The sequence below is a fragment of the Acanthaster planci genome, linkage group LG02, assembly GCF_054643075.1.
Source record: "Acanthaster planci isolate LZ-2023a linkage group LG02, COTS_SCS, whole genome shotgun sequence".
Taxonomy (NCBI): domain Eukaryota; kingdom Metazoa; phylum Echinodermata; class Asteroidea; order Valvatida; family Acanthasteridae; genus Acanthaster; species Acanthaster planci.
Genome location: NC_141778.1, coordinates 28886640 through 28909079, shown reverse-complemented (window position 1 = coordinate 28909079; position 22440 = coordinate 28886640). Strand labels below are relative to the sequence as shown.

The 22440-nt window shown below is 41.3% G+C and overlaps 1 protein-coding gene across 6 annotated transcripts in view; it reads right to left on the bottom strand.

Annotated features, from left to right (window-relative positions):
• Positions 1-148: 148 nt before the first annotated feature.
• LOC110977162 (H(+)/Cl(-) exchange transporter 4-like) overlaps positions 149-22440 on the bottom strand; it is a 35837-nt gene continuing 13545 nt past the window's right edge. For all 6 annotated transcript variants that reach the window (XM_022231033.2, XM_022231037.2, XM_022231035.2 and 3 more), the window contains 16 exons: positions 21920-22239; positions 20486-20692; positions 18282-18362; positions 17136-17318; positions 15075-15164; positions 14610-14734; positions 13721-13865; positions 13129-13214; positions 12521-12639; positions 11947-12061; positions 9799-9894; positions 9259-9317; positions 7107-7214; positions 6806-6930; positions 5511-5605; positions 149-3138 (listed from right to left, as the gene is read on the bottom strand). In XM_022231033.2, the coding sequence (XP_022086725.2) occupies positions 3048-3138; positions 5511-5605; positions 6806-6930; positions 7107-7214; positions 9259-9317; positions 9799-9894; positions 11947-12061; positions 12521-12639; positions 13129-13214; positions 13721-13865; positions 14610-14734; positions 15075-15164; positions 17136-17318; positions 18282-18362; positions 20486-20692; positions 21920-22239 (2045 nt within the window). In that variant the 3' untranslated portion in view covers positions 149-3047. The remainder of the gene's footprint in view (positions 3139-5510; positions 5606-6805; positions 6931-7106; positions 7215-9258; positions 9318-9798; positions 9895-11946; positions 12062-12520; positions 12640-13128; positions 13215-13720; positions 13866-14609; positions 14735-15074; positions 15165-17135; positions 17319-18281; positions 18363-20485; positions 20693-21919; positions 22240-22440) is intronic.

The following is a 22440-nucleotide window of genomic DNA, read 5'->3' as shown; positions in this document are numbered from 1 at the left end:
CTTTAGAACAAATTCATTTCGCCCTACTCCGCTCAGGCCCAGGACCTGGATCACTTGTTTTTGTGACTCTAGTCGAGTCATTAGGCAAACAGTCGAGTCCATCCATGTTAATTTAATTCACAAATATTTGATCACAATACGATAAATAAAAAAGTCAACTTCGGCATTGTTTAATTTACCTCTGGGTTACTACACGTAGTCACAACACATTTTGACCTTGATGATAATGACACATGACATGGTCATTAAACCAGTACAGGAAGTCATTGCAAATACTTTTTTCACAAAGAAGTTTGATTTTATTATATTTGGACTCGAGTCTTATTAACTTTTACTTGAGTCGGGTTTTCTGACCAGGGACTTGAGTTATTTGCTTGCAGTGACTTGGGTCGAGTTTAGTCGTTTGCCCGTCGTGACTCGAGTCGAGTGGAGTCGCTAGAAATGGTGACTCGAGTCTGTTCAAACTTCAGGCTAGTCACTGACTCGATTCATCACAACTCTGACCTCTGTTCGGGCGCTGGGCGACGAGCGAAGCAGGCGGAAAAACTCTTTACCATAGTACAACATTCATCAGCTACAAATATTAACCAATTAACAGCGACAGGGGTATTTTTGAGGTTTGGGTTTTTTCGGGGGGGTTGTCTTTTGTTTGTTTGTTTGTTTGTTGGGTTATTTGTTTTTTAAGCTAAGTGGTGTTTTCCTCCTTTTTCATCATTTCTTTTTTCCCCTCATGTATCCTTTTTCATATTTTTCCCCGATGGTAAGCCCCCACCATAAGGCAGGGGTTATTTCCAACAAACCAGTTAATCTAATTTTTTCACGCCTAGTAAAATGATTTGACATGTCTGTCGAAGTAAAATAGTTTTAATTTCGTTGATAATAAAATACCTCTTAATCCCATTAATCACAGATAACAGTTACTGCTATATTCATTATAAGTTATTTTTTTATTTTTGTATTAAAAAAAATTGCATTTACGAGGACAACAAAAGAAATTACGTTACTCTTCACAGATCCGTCTTTTCAAACTATTATTAAAAACTTACTCCTCCATGCTGTGGATTTTGGAAGAGCAAGTAAAGCTCTCTTGTCAGTAAATAGGAGAAAGACAAGCGCAAAAACTAAAGGTAATCCACATACTTTGACCTGACAACGGTTGACTAGGGTCGTTCATACTTCAACTTCACTGCACATGCGCTAGGTAAGTCACGCACCGACCACTAGTTAACTAGTCCTTGATTGAACTTGCCCTAGGTTAAAATTTCTTCTTAAGTAAATCTGATTGGCTAGAGTACTTTTTCAAGCATTTTTCAATTTTCATGTATTTCCTGACAAGTGAGGGAGCTGTTTCTGAGATGTCACTGCAGGAAGGCACTATTCAGAGGGGGAGCTTATGCTCCAATTAAAAAAAAATCCAATCTGCTTATTATTAAAAACATTTTTAAGAAAATCTGGCTCAAGGGCCTGCTGACACATGCATGTACTGTAAGAGCAATAAATCACCAATGATAAGAAAATCTGAAAACATTCCAAATTCCAGCAAAGTTTTGTGCTGAAATACCTGTAACACTGACGTTCTTCCTGAAATGAAATTAAATGTCTGCTCATAAAGAAGAAAATTTAAATTAGTTTCGATCAAGATGACATCAAAATGCACTTCATGCAGAAAAACAAAAATTTAAAGGAACTTTTAGTGGGATAGAAAGGTCTATGGTTGGTCTTTGCCACGCTTGCTTCTAAGTTCTTAATGAAATGGATGAGAGCAAGCGATTTACTGTTAGCAGAAAGTTGCATGCTGATAGAACATCACATTTACAAAATTTGACTGAAACTCTGCTTTTCACCCTACATATTAACTACAGTAATATTAATACAATTTCAATCAAATCGTCCAATGTTCTCTCGGGGGCCTGAATAGCCAAAGTTGATGAATGTGTCATCACTATTGTCACAGTGGCAAACTCTTGTGAGGAAATCAAATGCCCTTTGTGGAGCTAAGCCAGAGCATCGCAATGTAAGCATATGCAGTTACCCACTTCATGAAAACAGTACAAGATTGTACACACTAACACCTGACATTTACAGCCACACATTCTCAGGGTCGGCATGACGTCACTATAGACTTTCAACACACCACAAAGGACCAAATTTACCCTTCGTGCTATTTAATAACTTACAGAAATTCCCAGATGTCCAACTACGAGAAGCTAATAAAAATACAATTTCAGTAAGACTAAAACTAAACAGTGAATCAAAAACTGTAATACTGAAAAGTAAGAACTATTAAAATTTTTCTAAGCAGATGGTCATTGGCCAATTGAGACCTTACCAAAAAAACACCAATGTACCACATAAATATACTTGTTTGCATTTTATATTAGTAAACCTTTCAAAAATATGCTGTGCTGTAAACAAATTCTGTACAAAAAACACTTAAATAAAAAGTTAACTATACACAGAAGTGAAAAAAATATTTGGAACACCAATCAGACGGTTGACAGAAAAAAACTGACACTTTGCTACAATACAATACGTTTTGCCACCAAGATGCAGTTCTTCTGAAGCTTTGGTGGTGTTGCGATATGACTTACAATCAGACACTCACCATGAACAATGGAATTTTACACGGTGAACGTAACTCAGTAATGGACGGTAATGAGAACTATTTGACAGGTGAGCCGCATACATACATTAGGTTTCAAGTTTTCGGATCTGTGAAAGGCATCTGATCCACCAAACTCGTAATTTGTTCCCAACTCTTAATTCAGAGGTCCATTAAAAGAACTTTGTTTTTCCATAACTGGAACATTCTCTCCAATTTCTACTTCTTTGTATCCATAACCAAGCATACATGTACTTGCATTGTGATTAGTCTTGGCTTGTAGCATACAAATAAACTTAATGAAGGCTTGTTATATTACCAGGGTATGTAGAAATTTTGGGAAGGTATCGGCTTCACAACACAGCTGTCCATGTGGGGTGGAAAGATTTGCCTGCATACCACAGGAGAGTTGGCAATGGGTGTTGAGATGACAGATTGAGCGTGCTCAGTGGAAGAATGTCGAGCCTGGGTCCTGGTTATCCAGGTCAGCGATGTGTCGCAGGACGTCTTTCTTGCTGATAATGCCCAGCAGCCTCCTGTAGGGCAAACAACAAAATGGGAAAGGAAAACTGGGCGCTGAGCTAAGCAAAAGACATGGTTTTTTTTTTCCTTTTTAACTCAGCAACATTCTGTAGCACCAATACTGCCTATTTATGAACTCCATTTGTCACCATTTTCACATGCAGATTTTGAAGAAAAACTGGTTTTTGAGAAATCGCTAGAGAAGTTTCTCCTATTTCAAAACTCTCAAAATACTATTATGAACAAGTTTATGCAATAAAAGAACCTCAAATGATTTGTTTTGAGAGATGACCTTTTGCCCCAACTAAGTAATTAAAATGAACAGAGTGGTTCATTGGCCAAAATCAATTTGTAATCACATCCGTTTGTGAAATGGGCAAATCTGTTTCCCTATTTTGCGGCTCTTCTGTGAAATGTATTTTTCCATAGGAAGGGGCACACGTGTTCATGCAAGTGCCATAGTGCCACTGTCACACTGTAACAAAGAAAACGTCTTTAGTCGTGGGGATTCAAATTGTTATGTTTATGTGCAAACAGATAGCTCAGTGTACCAGGCTTATTCAAATTTAACTCGCAAAAGGCTTATTTCCATCTAGGAATGCCAAAGCCTTTATAACATTCAATCAGTCAAAGTGCTGATACCGTACATCTCAAGATGTCACTGATTGGTTCGAATGTTGACTGTAGTCTACCATAGTTGGTTTTGTTGGACCATCTTGTCAATCATTTGGAACCAGGCCCTGAGGCGCGGTCGCACCACTGGCACGGAGGGAACCACTCACATTCGAATGATTGTCACTGACCATGTACTTTGCAAGAGTTGTAGCCAGGGGCTGAGGTTTACCAAATAATGCACCCTGGGACCTTCAAACATAACTTTATTCCAAGCGCGCATAAAAAGCAACTGAGTGGTGGTAAAATGCCTGAACTGACCACGGCAGTCAAGCCTGTGACAAGACGAGGTACAAGACCGGATGTAAGACCACTCACAAGACCAGTCACAAGTAATCAGGTAAAAAAATTGCAAAGCAATTGTTTTGTTGCAGTTTATTTGAACATTGTTCATTTGAACAACTCATGATTTGATATTAGACTGGAGGTCTTACATTGGTCCTGTGGTGATCTCTGTTGGTCCTGGGGTGGTCTTTTGATGGGCTTGTGTTGGTTTTGTGATGGCATAGTGATGACCTTGTGATGTTTTAGTGGCCCGCAATGGTCATACAGGGGTCTAGACTACAACAGCGTTGGTTGAGGGGGGCACATGTAAATGAAATCTATTGGGCTAATTCACATTTTACACCACCAACAAGTTCATGATTGGCCTCTCCCATTTATTATGCTACAGCAAATAATCCATTCCTCACTGCCTTAACTGCTTCACGCCGGGGAAGGGGGGTACCAGAGACACGGTGCATGGCCCATGAGGCTGGGGTGCCCAAAATTGGATCTTTCTTTTAAAAAAAAAAGAGTTGCTGGGCATTTTTAGAAAAAAGTTTACTCGTTGTCAGTCAAAAGTTTGGGCCATCAGCAAAGGTAATTCCATCATTGATGGGCCACAATGGGTTCACTGGACCGGGAATCTAGGCCTTTATTCATGGCCGGGGTGACTGAACTTGAAAACAAAAGACTGAGCTGGTGGGACTTGCCAATGAAGGTTCGTACACGGTCAGTGTAGAGTGCTGGCCATTTACAGAGGTGATCTGTCATTTAAATACGGCTTTTGCCTTTACCCAACATATATTTATATTGACCTGTCATTGTTTTGAAACATTATCACTATTTGCTGCTGCCAGCGTCCATGGATTATCAGCAGGGACAAAAGCGATTAGCGATACAATACTGCTGTGCACTTATGGAATCGTTGTGCAGCATCCATCGTGGCGGTATGCCTGATGAATGGCCCGGTTCAAGGTCACGGTCCACGCGCTCTGCACAGCAACACCAGCTGTCCAGCATAGCAACGCACTGGGCTAATTCACCGAACAAAGTGGAAATTATGGGACATAATGGGGGCTCTTTACTGGGCGGCATACACGGCTGTTGCCCTTACCCGGCAATGGAGGTTGCCTGTCATATTGGAGTCACCACGGGACGGTCATTCTTTTGGGTGTACACGTCCAGTAAATGAAGATAGGAATTTTTGAAGAATTTCGAAAACAGAAAAAAAATGAAAAAGCGCCCAATCCAGAGGCATGAACATCAATATCTCTGCCCTGCACAAAGTGGTTAATGTACAGCATTAAGCATAAATTTTCAAAATGTACGTAAGTTCCCACTTTTTGATTCTGCACTTATGATTTATACAGTACTAGCAAATGCTATTAAAACTGGAACCAGCAGATAGACTGCTGTCTGCTATTTGATTACACATTAATTTTACACTCACCCATTGTGTGTGACAAGGCAGGTTCTGATGCCAAGTTTCTTGAACATGTCCACAACGGTGCTCATCGGGGTCTGGTCAGTGATAGTAACAGGACTCTGTAAAGGACAAAAACATTTCCAGGGTGTGAATTCTAGATCAGAGGTTCACTGAAAATGCTTCTATTTCAGAGCCTACGGGAGTAAGAACTGAAGCACAAAACAAGTACAGAATGTTGTGGTCCAATGGGTCAGGTGTTAGACTCACATACAATGGTACATCCTCCTGAATGCCAAGGGTACCATGCTGCATGTGTTCCTAGGCAAGACACATTACTACAATTGCCACTCTCTTTACCAGCAAGTAAAAATGGGTACCACTGAGGGTAGACATCAAGGTGCTGATCTAAAGCTGCTGTAGAAAACTGATTCTGTGGCCCAATGAATGGGGGTAATGATTGTGAAGTACTCCGAGACCATCAATTACGAGGCGCTAAATAAACACTATACCATTAGTACTCAAAGAGAAGTGTGGTATGAAAACAACCTTTGACCTGCTGTGCAATTGTGATGGGATATTCCAAGAGAGGATGGAAGAAATCACTGACGGCAAATATTAATTGTTTTTCTTTTCTGTAACTTCCTCCAAACTGTAAACAAGCTAATTCACGTGTGCCACACACTACAGAAGTACAACATACATCACATTAACCCCTTCTCATTGGGAAGCGGTAGGAGCCGCCGTAAAAATTGAGATCCCTCAGCCCACTTTTCAGATATTATTCTTGGCCCATTCTCGAGCGAACACAGTGAAAGAAGGCATACCCTGGCTCTTGTATATATGGTAATTGGCCTTTGTGTGTTGCCAAGAAATGAAAAGACCGATTTTGCATTATAATCACCAGCTTCACAATGGACCCCACTTTGAAAAGAGGCAACAGGAATGTGGAAGCGTGAGTAGAGCCGCATCCCCAATGAACAGTGAGCCCTTTCACTGTGTAAATCAAAGCGTGCAGAGCACGCAGGGCCACAAACCGAGAATTTGCAGTTTGGCAGGTGACCTTCGTGTTCAAGCGAGGCTGGAATTCTCTGAGTCGGCTTTCAGAAAAAGTCCTGACGTCAAAGGGTTAAGTTCAAGGGCTACAGGTAATTCAGACACAGAATGACTGTACATTCAAAGTGCAGTCACTACGGCAAAGATACTGATCCAAGCAACTTCTCAGAATGGCTAACACAAAGGCAGTCATTTTGCACAACAGTGGGTGAGATGCTGTATTTGTGACTCAGCAACCCCGGCGAGAGTATGGCCCCCTGACTCACCCCATCCAGGATGCTGAGCAAGCTGAGGTGGTGGGGGATGCCAGGAACCTGGAACTTGGGCACCTTCCTGGTAAAGTACACCTTGGATTGGCTGACGATATCTGGTTGGGTCTTCCTGGCTTGCTCTGCTCACAGAAAACAAATCCCAAAAAGTATGCACAATGAACCAGTTCGGTATTCCAACAGCAGATTCCACAACATGAAATCCGTCCATGAGAGGTTAGTTTCATCAGCCTTACTCTGACTGTGCACTCAAACATGTTCTGAACAATGACACTCCCACAGTCAAACTGCCACTCACTCAATGCATGGACGAGCTCTTTCCTGTAAACCACGCCCACCAGACGCTGCGAGTCCTTGGACACGATAACAGGGTAGGTGTTGAACCGAGTTTCAATCGTCAAGTTTTCTGCAATACAAACAACAATGCAAGGTTCATTGTTATTCGTCAAAGAACACTTTCCAGTTTCAGTTTTGTTCTGTCACTGTTAAAAAAAAATGCCTATTATAAAACCTACAATCAATTGATTTCCAAACTAACAATTGCAAAAATTGTTTTTTCTCCTATGGTTGTATGCATTCAGGTGCATTCCATCTGCAGTATTCACATCTGAACTCCTGTATAACTCTCTCTCATTTGTCTGATTTTGTATTCGTAGTTCAGCCTGGTAAATTTTTGCAATGTTTTGCTTGTATGTTCACTGTTTATACAACTTTGTTCTTTTGTTTTGGTTGAATAAATAATAGTCATGCTGGTACCATATGAAAAAGGAGTAGACTCCACCGATAGCAGCTGCATGACCACTGCTCATTTGCAATTGCTTCAGGAAACATGCCTCTCATAGGGAATTCAAAAGGCCACTTTACGCTTGGTCAAGTGACTGAAAATCGACATGCCATTATCTTGTAGGGGTTATTGGATTGCCAGTAAAGGACACTGGCAACGCCATGAAAAATCCACAAATGAACTTTGACATGGTCACTGACCTAACTTCTTGTTGAGTCTGTTCTCACGTGTTCTTACACCCAACAATATTATGCCTTCTACACTTTACATAGCCTTTGACACTTAGAACAATTAACATGAGACGGTCACACAACTAACAACTGCTCAAAGGGCTCAAGTGCTTGACAACCATCAGCATCCGGCAATCATCCTCACAACATTGACTATAAACAGGCCTTAGTGTTAACCACTTGCCGCCTGGGTTTCCGGTACCGGACACGTATTCTTTATACAAGTGGCCGGGGTCTCTGAAATTGGACAAAGGGAACTGGGCCTTGTTACAAAAGACTGTACTCATAAGACCAGGCTGCTGGGCATTACCAATATTTTTTCACTCTCAATAGTGGAGATAATCCAGCCTTGTTTTGAAACAGTATACCACGGTTTTGGGGATTTAGCGCGAGCGGATTACCACTGGAGACAAAAGCACTCCACCACCGCAGCGACGAGCCACACAGTACCGCTGCACGCTAATCTGGACCCTATTGAAAAGAGGTCAGCAGCGCACTGTGCCAGGTTCGTGACAAAAGAAAATTGCGTAACACAGCACAATCTGGGCTCTTTTTACATGGCTGCAGGCCTGACTGAAATACTCCTGTGTCAATAGATGTTGTCAGTCAGATTAGAGTAAAAACCAGACCTTCCTTCGTGTGGGTGTAAGTGTCCAGTAAATGAAAATATGAATTTTTAAAGAATTTTGAAAACAGAAAAAAATAATTATCCCGTCCCAGCATCACCAACATTGATAACTACCACCGGCGCGAAGTGGTTCAAAACTGACTCCACCATGAAAAACTGTGATACTACAAAACCAACCAACATTACCAATCGTTAACTCAAGTTAGTCGCAGTCCTCAAGTCTCAAGTGCTCATGGAACAGATAGATCACATGGTGTCTCCGCAAACCACGCCACTATTGCTATCTTTACCATGCAAACCTTCAAATCTTCTCTGAAAATGGCAACCATTTTAGTATTAAGCCAGTGTCTTGCTGGCAACAATACATGGTAAAGTAGACAGTGAGGGTTGCTTTCACGTATACTCATCAAATTTACCCCTTGTGCAGTGCACAACCATGCTAATCCAGCACTGGATATTAGCTCAATGATTGTTTTCGTTCTTTCTGCCATTCATGAAGCCGTGGAGGCTTGGCTACTACATAAATACTGTGTGTGGCACTGTGGTCTTGGTCTTTGACAATGGTAGATGTACGTCTGGTTCCGAGTCAGTAAGAACATTCTACATGGTCAAACGTCTGAACCCTGCCTTTGAAGAACTCTGAAGGGGCTTCACACCCTGTGAATATTCCCGCGCACAGAATGTTCCTAATTGGGCTAAAGAACAGCGGCTGATCACTGGAAGATTTGTAAAGTTCAAGCAAAAATATGCACAAAAAGGTCGTCCAGGGGGAAAAAAGAGTTTACACAGACTACTTATGTATCCTCACCTAGCTCTTCAACTGTCATTGTATCCATGGTGATTGTGCACAGTGGAGGGTCAGTTCGCCTGAGGAAACAACAAACTGTGAACTGATGAGTTTGGTGAGCTCACAGGATCAATGGTTACAACAATACAGGAAACCTTTTCCCATTAAGCAAATGTGCCATTTGGGAGTCACTCTGTTATCAAATAGGACGAACACAAAATTGGAAAGTTATTTTTGGTACCAGAAAAAGGGCAACTTTACTTTTGTTTCTGCGGGGATGGCTTAAGAGTCCGGGGTCAAAAGGCAAAAGGCATCGTAAAGTTTGACTGGGTTAGGTATTGTTTTGTAGTACAACAGAGTCAAAGTCTGTACACTAGTCAGAGCGAATAAAAATATCATTTCTAGTTGTTACCAATTATCAATCATAAAATGGGTAATGAAACCAAAGATTCTCAAAAGCACCGTAGGCACTGTGGCTTAGAAGCCTATAGAAGACAGCAGAGAGGAAGGGATAAGAAGCAATTACAGTTTTGTTTATGTATGTGCAAATGAACTGTTTACCTTGGAGACATCACGTCTGATGCCAGTGTCGTGCGCATGAACTCTTGCTTGCTGTCTAAGAAAGGGTAGCCATTCAGGTGTATGTGACCGTCATAGCTGGATGACAGTTAAGGATCAGAGATGCCAATGGAAAGATTCCAGACTTGGGTGACGCTCCGTGAGAGTGACAGTGTATGTCTGGTGCCCACACAAGTACACTAAAGATGGGCAATTCCACAAAAATGTTCAGATGATCTTGCGAACCTGGTCCCTGTTACACAATCCCATTCCAACCTCTTTTGGTCCTCTAAGCACTGTATTCCATGTACAATAGTATAGCTGTTAGGTCACTAAAACCTGCAAAAAGAACTTTAGATGTGTTGTTTAAGAACATTCGGTAGTAGTAGTATTGAAACAAAGAAGTAAAAATACAGTTCACTTCACAAGGGTGTCATGTCCATTACACTAGTATATTAATACGATCTGTCAAATACTATTAGTCATAGAGAAAAAAATCACTGTTTTGGTATGGTGGGTGGTAGTAAGTGGAAATTTCTCATTAATTGTAGCTAGCTGGTGCAGAAGCAAGTTTGCTTTATATTTCTTTTTGTATTGTAAATACTGAAAAAAACCAACCCCTCCCAAAATATATGAGATATCACAGAATACCATGTCTGTTCCCATCTTTTAACCTTACTATGAAACACTAAAATATCTGCCACACCTTGAAATAAAAAATTATGTTAGCTCACAAAAAATGGACAAAACTGTCATGTCTGTTAGGCTAAATGTGTCATCCGTTACGCTACATTTTGACCTATGGAAAAAGAATGCAATGTAAAACTGTTCAAAAAGATGACTGTAAGATTAAAACATGACCTTAAGGTTTAAAGCATGACCTTAAGGTTTAAAGCATGACCTTAAGGTTTAAAGCATGACCTTAAGGTTTAAAGCATGACTATAAGGTTTAAAGCATGACCTTAAGGTTTAAAGCATGACCTTAAGGTTTAAAGCATGAACTTAAGGTTTAAAGCATGACCTTAAGGTTTAAAGCATGACCTTAAGGTTTAAAGCATGACCTTAAAGTTTAATTAATACCCAAACCAGGTGCATTCTATCCAAAAATTCACAGGAATTTTCATAATTAAGAGTAGGTCAAAATGCCTTGCCTATTTTGTGTCATGTGAGCTACGCTCACATTGTGTGACGTTTCTCTACAACTGTTCAATAAAATTGTGTGAAATTTAATGTGTATGTTACTAATAGTTAAATGTGTCTGATAAACTCAATAAAAATTGTTGAGAGACTGCCAATTCTATTGAGCGATGATTTGAATTGGAAAAAAAAATGTCTGAATGTCATGTCTGTTACACTGGAATTGACCAGATTTGTAAAGCTCACATGCATATTCTCTGAACCACATATGAGCACATGAATGTCGTGTGTTGCTGGAATGGATGGCTGCTGAGTTCATAAAACACCTCCCTATGTTGTCTGTGTACAGAACCTATATGAGATGTCCAGTTGCCATAAATAACATGATCGGATTGCATAAAAGTGAGTACTGAGGCCATTTCGTCAGTCCCTTCATTGATGTTTGCGCTTACGAGGTGATTTACGAGGCACATTTTCTGTGCAATCACGTTCCCTTCTACAGTATGTAAAGTCAATTTGACATCCTTTTTGGGTTGAGTGTGTTGAAAAATGAGCCAGTCGAGCATTTATGACAAAGCAAGGTCATTCGGGAACAAGCTCATGCACGACTCAGCATTGGGCCAACGCTGAACGGCAGACTCGCACGCACATCCAAATGACTTCTTTAGGTGCTTTAGTTTGAACATGTTTTGTTGGAATACCAGACTGGCCCACTGCGCTTCTTTAGAATGTCAAGTTTTTCTAGACAACTGAGAGCACTGATGCTGTGATGCTATTTAGGTAAGACGCCATTCAGTTCAAAGGTTTTTTTTGTCCAAATTATGAACCCAAAATGTGTTCACTACAAACATTTATGAGAAAGGGCGGCTTAAAAGTTAAAGTAAGGTACTGTTACAATTTTTTTTAAGAAATTGCTTCAGCCAAACGCTACTCCAATGTGTCCGCCTATCTACCATGTTGTGTCAGACGCTGCCATGTTTGCAAATGGACAATTTACTGCTGAAAAAAGGATACATTCCGTCCTTGCCGAACGCATCGGCTACCCACTTACTGACCATACAGGCAATCATGAGAGGCACGATGTAGGTTAGACCACCGGTCAGCTCAAACATGATGACCACTAGGGAAACTACAAATGGACAGTCGGCAAAAAACACACGTGAATCTTCAGCAAGGAATAACAAGGGATATTTACGTTGGGCATTATCAGTCAACGATGGGCATTATCATTCAACGAAGCATGATTGAGCAATCACACTGCGCTATCAGTCAATCCTCTATGAAATTTCTGACTTAACTACCTTTTTTGAAATACTCTTCCAAAACCATGAATTAGATGAAAAAATGTCATTGTCTAAAGGTAAAATTGAGAACAGATCAAACAGCAAAATCAAGGGATTATGCATAGATTGCACAAATAGAGCAGATCAACCAGACATGCCAAACAGTTAATATGAAGTGCAGGCATCCACAATTACTGGAGCTAAAGGCTCTACATCACTTATCACACACACACAGTTTTTTTCCCACAAGATTTCCTTCGTACTTGCTGACAACCTTGGCATGGACTATCAACCAAACAACTTACTGGTCATACGAGTTACTCCACCCAGGGTGGCTGCCGCCCCAACCATAGCATACAGGCCAGGAGTGATGCATTTGCCGCCATTGAAACACCCTGTGAAAATTGTTAGGTCTGGGTGTTGGCTAGAGGTGATGAGAACAATAGAAAAATTTTAGTTTACAAACGATCGCTACTGGCTGATAAACACATATATGAACACAGAAATGCAGAACACAACGAGCAGAGAAATTTGCAAAACACTGTCTGACCGGGACCCACTCAAAAAAACAATGTGTATCAATTTGTATGACAGTTGCATAAATATCCAGTGAAATACTGCTCCATGAATGTTGGCAACGTTTTTGTTCCTATGTCCCTACTGAAAGGTATGTTTTCACAAGTTGCAAAGGCTCAGTTGGTTTTACATAAACGCAACAGGGGAAACATTTGTGCACATTCAGTTAAAAATTGGTAACCAAAGTAGTATGTGAGTCATGTTCCCTTGGCTCTCATGAGTTATGCAACATAAAATCCGTACGGTTCCATAGATGATGCACTTTTGTAGCAAAAATTACAATTTATATCCCAAGGTTATTGGTAAATAATAACCAGGTTTACAAAGACAAGCATACATCGCAAGCTGCTCCATTGCTATCCCGACCATGCGCCCTCCTATTGCACCAACAGCCATTGTAGGAATGAAGAGACCAGCTGGTACCTGGAAAGGTCAAAGGTCAATAAGGCTAAATATTATATTATTATATATATAATGCTTAACCGGGTCTTTTACTGCCACTACCACAAGTGTTGCCCCAGGAAAAAATGAGCACTACAGGCAAGAAAGAAAATAAAAAGCGAGGGAATTATAACCAGGAGGAAAGGGGATGAGGGTTATGAATTTTGTTTGAAAATATCTTGGAATACACTTCTCCCTATTTCCACCATTAACCCCTTCGCTACGGAGGACTGCTACCCCGCACCATTGTGTGAGGATTAGTGCATACCACACATACTGGGTACAATCTATTCACCAAGCAGCTGCTGGTTCAACGGGGCCTGCTGCTGGACAAAGCCCTCCATTTAGAGCATACCACAGCCCAGCAGTCGCGGTCAAAATAATTCCTCCGTGAAGGGGTTAATGGTTTATCCGTTTGCTGCCCATAAATGCTTTGTGTCAAACCTCAGGAAAAGCCTTCCATCCAAGCAGAATAATCTTTTGCTTACCTTCAGCCCAAAGGTAAAGACTGTCAGGATGCCCTGTAGTATCATGGCTACTGGAAGCTGCCACATGGCGGCTACCAGACCTGGCTGAGCCATCGCTGACGGGTACCACTCACGGTCGGTTCGGGCATAGGTACGATTGTAATCACTGTTTAACATTGAAAATAATAACATGTCACAGTGGAGATTCTCATTGCAATCAACATAATGTCCTCACACCGGGTGAAATACTTCACATCTCAATGAGAGATTATATCTACCGTATCCTACAGAGACGCATTGTAGGTAATTATAGCTACCTTTAATGGAGACGTTTTAGATATTTCAGGGAGATATTTTAATATCACTTTAAGGATTTTGATGCCAGAAAGAGACCACATTTTTTCCCCTTCTTGTGGTCAAGTGTAGGGCAAACAAAGGAGATTTGGTTAGGTGCTTCTGTTTGAGAGCTAAAGGGCATTCATTCTATGATGTACTATCACTATCCCTGCTCGTTAGGCCCCCTATTAGTTCTAAAAAAGGGGGGGTCTCAGCTCCCTGAGGAGTGTTCAGCTTGATAATGCCATTTCAGACATGAGAGGCTAATCAAACGCAATGACCATCTCTGTCCTCACAGGGACCCATTTATTCTGCTGGTTGGAGAGAAGCAAATAGGGGCGAAAAGTTCTGTTCAAGGTCAAAATGTAGGTCAAAGCTGAGTGGGACCCCTGACCCCACGATTGAGAGTTTCAAACCCTAACTACAAGATCAAAAGCTCCCAAAAGTGTAATACAAATGCAATACAGGCAGTGCAGCCGCCTGAAGAGATATTGCTGCTAAGGAACAGAGCGCCCTCTCTTATTCTTGCTCAGGGCAAAAAGTTCCTATGCAGATGTTCTAGGGTGGGACTCACCAGAAGCCAATGGCATCTTGCGGGCCACATTCACGGAACAAGGCTGCAATCAGCTGGCTGGTGTTGAGCCTGGAGTACGGATTGGGGTAACTGAGAAGTGCTGTTGCCAAGGCAACCAATAATACCTGTATAAGGTAGAAGGAAACACTAGACACCTTATCCAGGAACATATCACATTGGAAAACAAAACACATCTTAACAATCCTTGGTTGTGCTCTTAAACTTTTCAAGAGCAAAGACAGTTCTGGAAAAAAAGTGACTCATGTGAGAAGCTGTGGTAAAATAAATGTTCACAGTTTAAGAACAATTTAGTAGAATAAAATACGAAAAATATTGAGTGCAAAACCATAATAGTGGTTGTTGTTTTTTTAGAATCAGTAGCATCTTTCCTTGTACCGACACCAATGTGGGACAGCGAATATTATTTTCAAATCTAGTTCACTTCATGTTTCCAAGTCAACTTGCCTCTGTAATTGGGTAGTTTCCCAGCCTGGATGTCATGCGTAGCTTGCACCATTTCAAGTTGAGTCTGTTGAAGGCAACTCCATACAGTCCCTGCATTGGACAACAAGTTCCAGAACAAAATATCAATTTATCAATTTGGAAACTATAGCAAATAAATATTGGTCATATGTACAGAAAACAAATTTCACAGCAGCACTGGCATCCTGTCCACTGGACCGAAGATCTTATCATTCTTATAATTCTGCATATTGTGGGTTTTGAGTCCTGTAAGGTTACAACACGTGTGTCCATTAGCCAGACCCTCCCAACTGTTTCTCCCAAACCCACAGCAGAGCTGAAAATTACGGTCAGACATTGACCCTTTTCAAACTACTTAGGGTATTTGTCCGACCAAGAGCAGATCTGACTGGAGACAATGTCCAAAGAAAATGTCAAAAACATCACAACTGCTGTTGGTGATTTTACTTGTGGACTTTATGCGCTGACGACATTTGAACTGTGTGAATGCGTTCTTATGTGAACCTGGTATATATGTGTGTCCACTCAAAAGCTCCGTAAATTCTGTCCAAATAATTTCGGGCCTACTTGCACGCACTGCCAGTGCGTAACCTACGACAGGCCAGTGATGGCAGAGTTTGGTTGCTGTACCTCAGTTATTTACCTTGAAACGTCAACACTGTGCTGTGCACTCACCGAAGGGCAAATAAGGGTCAAAGAAAAAGCTAAGTTTGTCACTCTCTATTACGGCTATGCATCGGAACCAAATACCTTAGAACCTTGCCGCTAGTGCCAGGAAACGGTTCCCAATTTTCAGACTGAGTACCAACTCAACAAACTACCTTGTAACTTTCCAGACAACGCAAAAATTCAGACTTGTGACATCTTTTCATGGGAACATTTTGAAATGAAACCCAGGCCACACTGAATGCTTAAACACATTTCTAGTTTATGTCAAAAGGTCACGGGTAAAGACAGAATTAGCAATGTAAATGTATTTATGATGAATGCTTTGGTCTTTTTCCAATTTGGTATTAGCTAGCTTGATTAATAGATGCCCGTTTTGTTTACGTTAACCACTACCAACCAGGGACTCCGAAATCGGAGCCGTATGGTTTATATGCAAGGCTGGGGTCTCTGAACTCGGACAAAGGAAACAGAGCCCTATAACAAAAGACCGTACTTCAAACAAAAGACCAGGCTGCTGGGCATTACCGGCATTTTTCACTCTCAAAAGTGGTGATAATCCAGCGTTATTTTGAAACTGTATACCAGGGTTTGGGGCATTGAGAGCGAGCGGATTACCACCAGGGACAAAAGCGCTCCACCACCGCAGCGATGAGCCACACAGCACCGCTGCACACTAATCTGGCCCCTATTGAAAAGAGGTCAGCAGTGCACTAATCCAGGTGTGTGAATAAAAGACAGTTGTATAACACCGCACAATCCGGGCTCTGTTTACAAGGCTGCAGGCCTGGCTGAAATACTCGGGCGTCAATGAAGGCCACCTGTCAACTTAGAGTAGTGCCTACAGATTACTTTGTGCGGCCGTAAACGACCCTTAAATGGAATGATGAATTTTTGAAGGATTTTGAAAACGGAAAAATGCTAGTCATGCCAGCGCAGCATCATCAACGTTGAAAAATGCCCCAGCACGAAGTGGTTAAAAAGGACAAATGGTTCCTGCTAATCAATAGATGCACACCGCAACCTACCAATATTGACAAATCAGAAATTGGAATACCCATTTTCCAAGCCCACAGCAAAACAACCAGCCACACAAGTGAAGCTAATGTACATGTATGTGTACAGTACACACATATAAACAGCTGCCATTTTGACACGGCAAATAGCGCCCTCTTTTTCTACAATAGTGCCGTCTTTTGCCAGAGCATTTTATTTCTACTTCTTTCTTTGTATGGAAGTGGGAAAGTTCCAATTTTTTGCAGTCTGAAAACGTCAAACTCGGGACAGTTCCAATTGAATCAGAATGGTTGGCAAAAATGCTTCTCTCCGCGCTCAAATCGTCTTTGGTCCTGCAAAGCATCTGAGACAGAGACTCACCCCAAAGATTCCTAGCAGGATGAAGGGACCAATTTCAAAGAAATACCAGGGCGTGTCATACTCCACATAGAACTTGACGGCGTGGTCGTTGCCAAACGGGTTGATGGCTTGCAGGACGAAAGCCGCGATCATTGCACAGAAGAAAGACCGCCACAGGGTCTTCAGGGGAAAGTAGTAACTTATCTGTAGAGAATCAGGCAAGGTGAGTCTAAACAGACACTCTGATTGGTCTATATGGTCACATGTAGCACTTGGCAGAACACAGAAGAGTCTCGTGGAAGTAGTTTGTTTAAACAAACACGCTTGTGAAAGAAAACACACATATCTTGAAATGAACTCTTAAAAGAGAACAAAATGTCTGTTTCTCAAAATTAAAGCATTCTGGGCAGAAATATCTTACAGACTGATTGAGGCTGTAATGTACTTTCTTTCAAGTAAGATATTTCAGGATTATACGGTAGTCCGATTTGGGAGATTTTCTGATTGGTGTACACTAGCTATAAAGGACCATGAAATACAAATATTTACTAAAATCCTTGAATTGCGCCCTTGAGTTTCAATTAACCTTACTTTCAATTTTGGCTTTCCCATTTCTATATGCATTTTGAGACTTTTTTGGTTTTAAGGAAATATGAGTTTGCATATTCATGAGCAAGACTGGGATGTAATCGAAGGCACTGAATCTCAATAAAGGCTTCTATTTCTTTTGGCAACTTCTTATTGTATAAGTATATGGAAATCAGCCAGCGAGCAACCTTTCTCAACCATGTTTTAAAAGAGCAAATCTGGGGTTCAAAATTTGAACATGAAAACATGCAAACTAAAAAGTTTCTTCCCGGATTGACATCACGCTGACAGAGCCCTCACTTGTCTGGAAAGGTTTGGTTGATTTCAAATATTTCATAAGAGTGCACTTTACAATTCACTTGACACCGAAAAGACTTCAAACAGCTTTCATACCAGTACATTGAAGAAGAGTTTCATTATGCACAAAAAGTGATTTTAAGAACAAAAAATTATTGCATTGTTCCAATCAGACAACTAGATTCAGCCACTCTCTCAGGCCTATAAAAACTGGCCAAAGAGGACACCACTTAAAGAAACTTCTCTACACGTAAACACACACTGGTAGTTGAGACAACATACCTCTTCTAAGCTGAATAACACCCCACCAATAGGAGCACCGAATGCAACAGACACGCCCGCTGCTGAGGCGGCAGACAGCATCTGTTGAAATAGGAAAGACATGTAATACACAACACTTGGTTATCTTTGCAAATTCAGAATGGTTTGATGTCTGGAAACTCTAAAGAGACTCAAAGTGTTTCCTTATGAGTGTAAACAAGATCACTAAATATATCGTAAAGCAAACGGATATAAAATGACCTCTTTGTGAAAAATGGACCTAGTAAACATAAAAAGTCAAATAGAAAATGTAACGTTCCTGATATTAGAGCAATGAATTTCATTGGAATGATGAAATTTATTGTCGGTCAGTTTTCTAAAAACACATTTAATGTCAGACAATTCTAACACACATACAGCAGAGTGCAAAATTAGACCAAAAAAGTGCTCGGACAAAATGTCATAACACAATCAATTTAGTTCTGCCATTACCATCTTTTGATCTGCCATATTATATAAAAGGTAGAGTTGTGGCGTGCAGGGTCAGGGGTCAAAATTCATTTTTTCCCCCCTCTTCCTACCACTACCAGAACCGCACATACAGCCGCATTGAGCAATCCTTGTTGGGGCACATTTTTTTAGTTTGCCCAATCGGGCAGGCCATGTCATAAATTTACTTGCTCGAATTGTATCAACACTTGCCAAAGATTTCACAGAATCCACAATTATTGTTGTTTAACCAAGGCCTGCTGTATAAATGCAGTCTTTTATTAGGCCAAAAAATACATGTAGTTGTGCTGTGCCTGCCTCTCAAAAATTGGGTCGGAAGATTGGAAGATTTTTTTGTTTGTGGGCAACTTTGTGCAGATTGAATGGCATCAGTGGGGGCGACAGCCTCCAAAAGTATCTCAAAAAGTGATGAACACCTGTCTTAATCTATGTGAAAATTTCTACATACGGCAATTCACAAGAAAATTATGAACAATTCACAGAATCACGACGGCAAACTGGCCAACAATGTCCGTGTATCACGTGCGTGATGCATGATCTGGGCCAGCGGGCACTAAACCTTGTGCCATGAGCAGAACAACAGATCTTAAATTACGCTCTTGAACACAGAAATACATACATATAAGAGACCAAGTTCTGTGAATTAACTTGCAGAAAACCTCTTGCAACATCGATGTCTTTCCGGCCTGCAGCCTTTTGCATTTGTGACATGTACGGCTGATGAAGAGTGTTTATGTACAGTACATTCAGTGCATGTACAGACTGGTACTGGTTGCTGCATTTCCATTACTCATTCTTTTGCATGGGTGTGGCACCGGGAACCAGAGCAGCTTTGTTTAATGCATAGAGTTTCGCACATGTGTTTTCACCACTGTGACAGCGAAACGTGAATGTTGACGATGCGCAACGAATTATGGGGCGATTTCATGTCTGTGCAAGTAAAGTATACATACACGCGTGGCGCTGGGTGACATGGGCCGGTGATGAGTGATCAGCCGTGATGAATGCCTTGGGCGTAATTAACGTAATTCTAACACAAAACTAATAATAAATCAGACACCATAATCCTATACATTGTGTTGATGTTTTAAGAGCTGTTATTGATATGTTGGTCAGACAATTTGTCCGAGCATCTGAGATTTTGTTCGGACAAACACAATAACTTCTCGGAAAATGTCCGATGTCCGACTGTAATTTCACGCTCTGTACAGGGTGTATCAATAGTATACACACACATTCAACTTGTTTGTGTTGGCCTAAGCACATTCAAATGTGCATCATCTACTGTAGGGTGTAAGCCAACTTTCACCTGCTTCACCTGCTAGTCAACAATGCATTGTTACTCATTCAACTGTGACACTGAGCACATGATTAAGGTGTCACTGGAAAGAAGACATTCAGGCCTATCCGAAGACCTCTAATGCTTAATTTAAGAAATCTGTAGTTTTCCTATAAATTATGGTTGAAATTGGGTTTCTGTGGTTGACCGCCCTCAGCTCATGAAAAGTGAGCCACTGCTGTTACTTTGTACTTGCCAACACTTACTCCCATCATGAAAAAGCATCACAGTTTCTGTGCTCGTGCAGTTGAGACTCTGCATCTTAGAGCCTAATCTCATTGTCGCACCTGTTACTTAATACTCAAATCAAGTTAAGCAGCAATGTTAAGAACCTGAAACTAATTTTGACAGCCTTGAATCAAGACTAGCAGTTTACCTCTCTCTTCTTGGCCTCATTCTTGGCATACTTGGGGATGAGGTGGGCAAAGAGGTTGCCACAACAACAGGCCACGTGGACCAGCGGCCCTTCCTTGCCCAGACTAAGCCCCGCCCCTACCACCAGGATCATGGTGATGCTCTTAATAAGCAGGGTCCACTTGCCGAAGAAGCCGCGCATGATGAATCCACTCAAAATGGTCTTGATCTGTAGGAAACCATAAAACAGGAAACATGTTTATTCAATCTCAACTTACGACTCAGAAGAATGACCCAACACCAGCGTTTTTTGTCACAGAAAAACTGCCATTGATGCTGATTTCATTTTACTTACCTCACATTATCAGAGACAGTTAATATCTGTCAGCAGCCAGAGCCAAATGCTATTCAAGTTGCAAGCAATGACAAGACTTAGAAGAATTTAGGCCTTTCTGTGGAAATGGTTTCTTCTCTGATTAACAAGGGCTATCAGTGGATATGAAGGGTTATCAGTGGCTACTGGTGGTTATCACCAGATAATGATGGTAATCAGTGGATAAGAATGGCACATCAGCAGATAAGTATGGTTATAAATGGATATTAACGATGGTTATCAGCTGACAATGATGGTTATAAGCTGATGATGGTTTCAGGGGATAACAATGGTTATTCACAGAAAACAATGGTTATTCACAGAAAACAATGGTTATTAGCTGATAATGATAGTTATCAACAGATGACAATCATTATCAGCTATGTCCAACTTGGCATGTTTTGGAGTCACCTTCACCATTATGGTTCCAGAGTGTTGTAGAACCCTCATTTGCAATTTGTGACAATAAAAAACAAGCTTTTCACTGGCCTTGAGCTGACCAATGCATGCTCAACACGTGACACTCATGAAATCCCCTTGCTCATGGTGTGCACGTCAGCACTCCGTTTTTTCCAAGCAGGATACACACAGAGCATACCAAGATACTGATGTTCATCATGAGCGAGTTCAGGAATGACCAAAGTGGGGAATCCCCACTGATTAGTCCACCCTTGCTGAGAAATGATGTAATGTAATCTTTGTACAACCCCATGGTCAATTTCAACCAACATTCCTCCATACAAAATGCAGATATGGTCCTTATTCCCTTGCCCATCAGTTTTTTCTGTGTGCAGGACGAAAAACCAGAAATTTTTGAGCCGCTCTCCAGAGATTGCCAAAAGCTGTATCAGCCCTATTCTGAAATGTCACTCTCTTAATATGGTATCTTATAACGGGGGTGTGAGTTCCGAGTGTAAATAAAGTCTCTCCAGTAAGCTGGACTGCAGCTCTCTTAAACTTTCTTGCATTTTTATACTTCTCCATCAGCCATACCGGTAGCTATCACAGAATCCTATTTTTCCCAATATACACCTTGACACAATCTGACCCAGTGTTACAATGATCCCAAACTAAATTTCTCACCTCGGGTATTCCAGAGCCACAAGCATATGGTGCAAACGCCAGCACGAGCAGCACGGCCAAGGCCGCCATGACCAGAGACCACAACACGAACATCAAGTAAGCGACGACGTACGCATTGATGTCAAACGGGTCATCCAGGCCGAAGAGCTCGTGCCACTGGAACCACGTGGTGCAGCGGATGTCATCATCATCCCCGAACTCTGTGTTGTTCTGCACCCAGCAGCACTGTTCCCAATTCAACCAGAAGGCGCTCTGGCAGATGCCCAGTTTGACGTCGCTCAGCCATGTCGCACCGATGTCAATAATACCAGCAAAGACCCCTGTGCAGCACCAAACAATGCTTTTATGTTGAAGCATCACTTACCTAATGTGGAGAATTTGTTCACTTTTATGTACTTATGAAAATCCTTGTCTTTCTTGCACTGTAAGCCACTCTACTAAGCTGGATTTGAGCTGATGGTTGGTTTCCCTGACTGGTCTTCCTTCTGATAACCCTGACCCACAAATGCCTGTAAACCTGT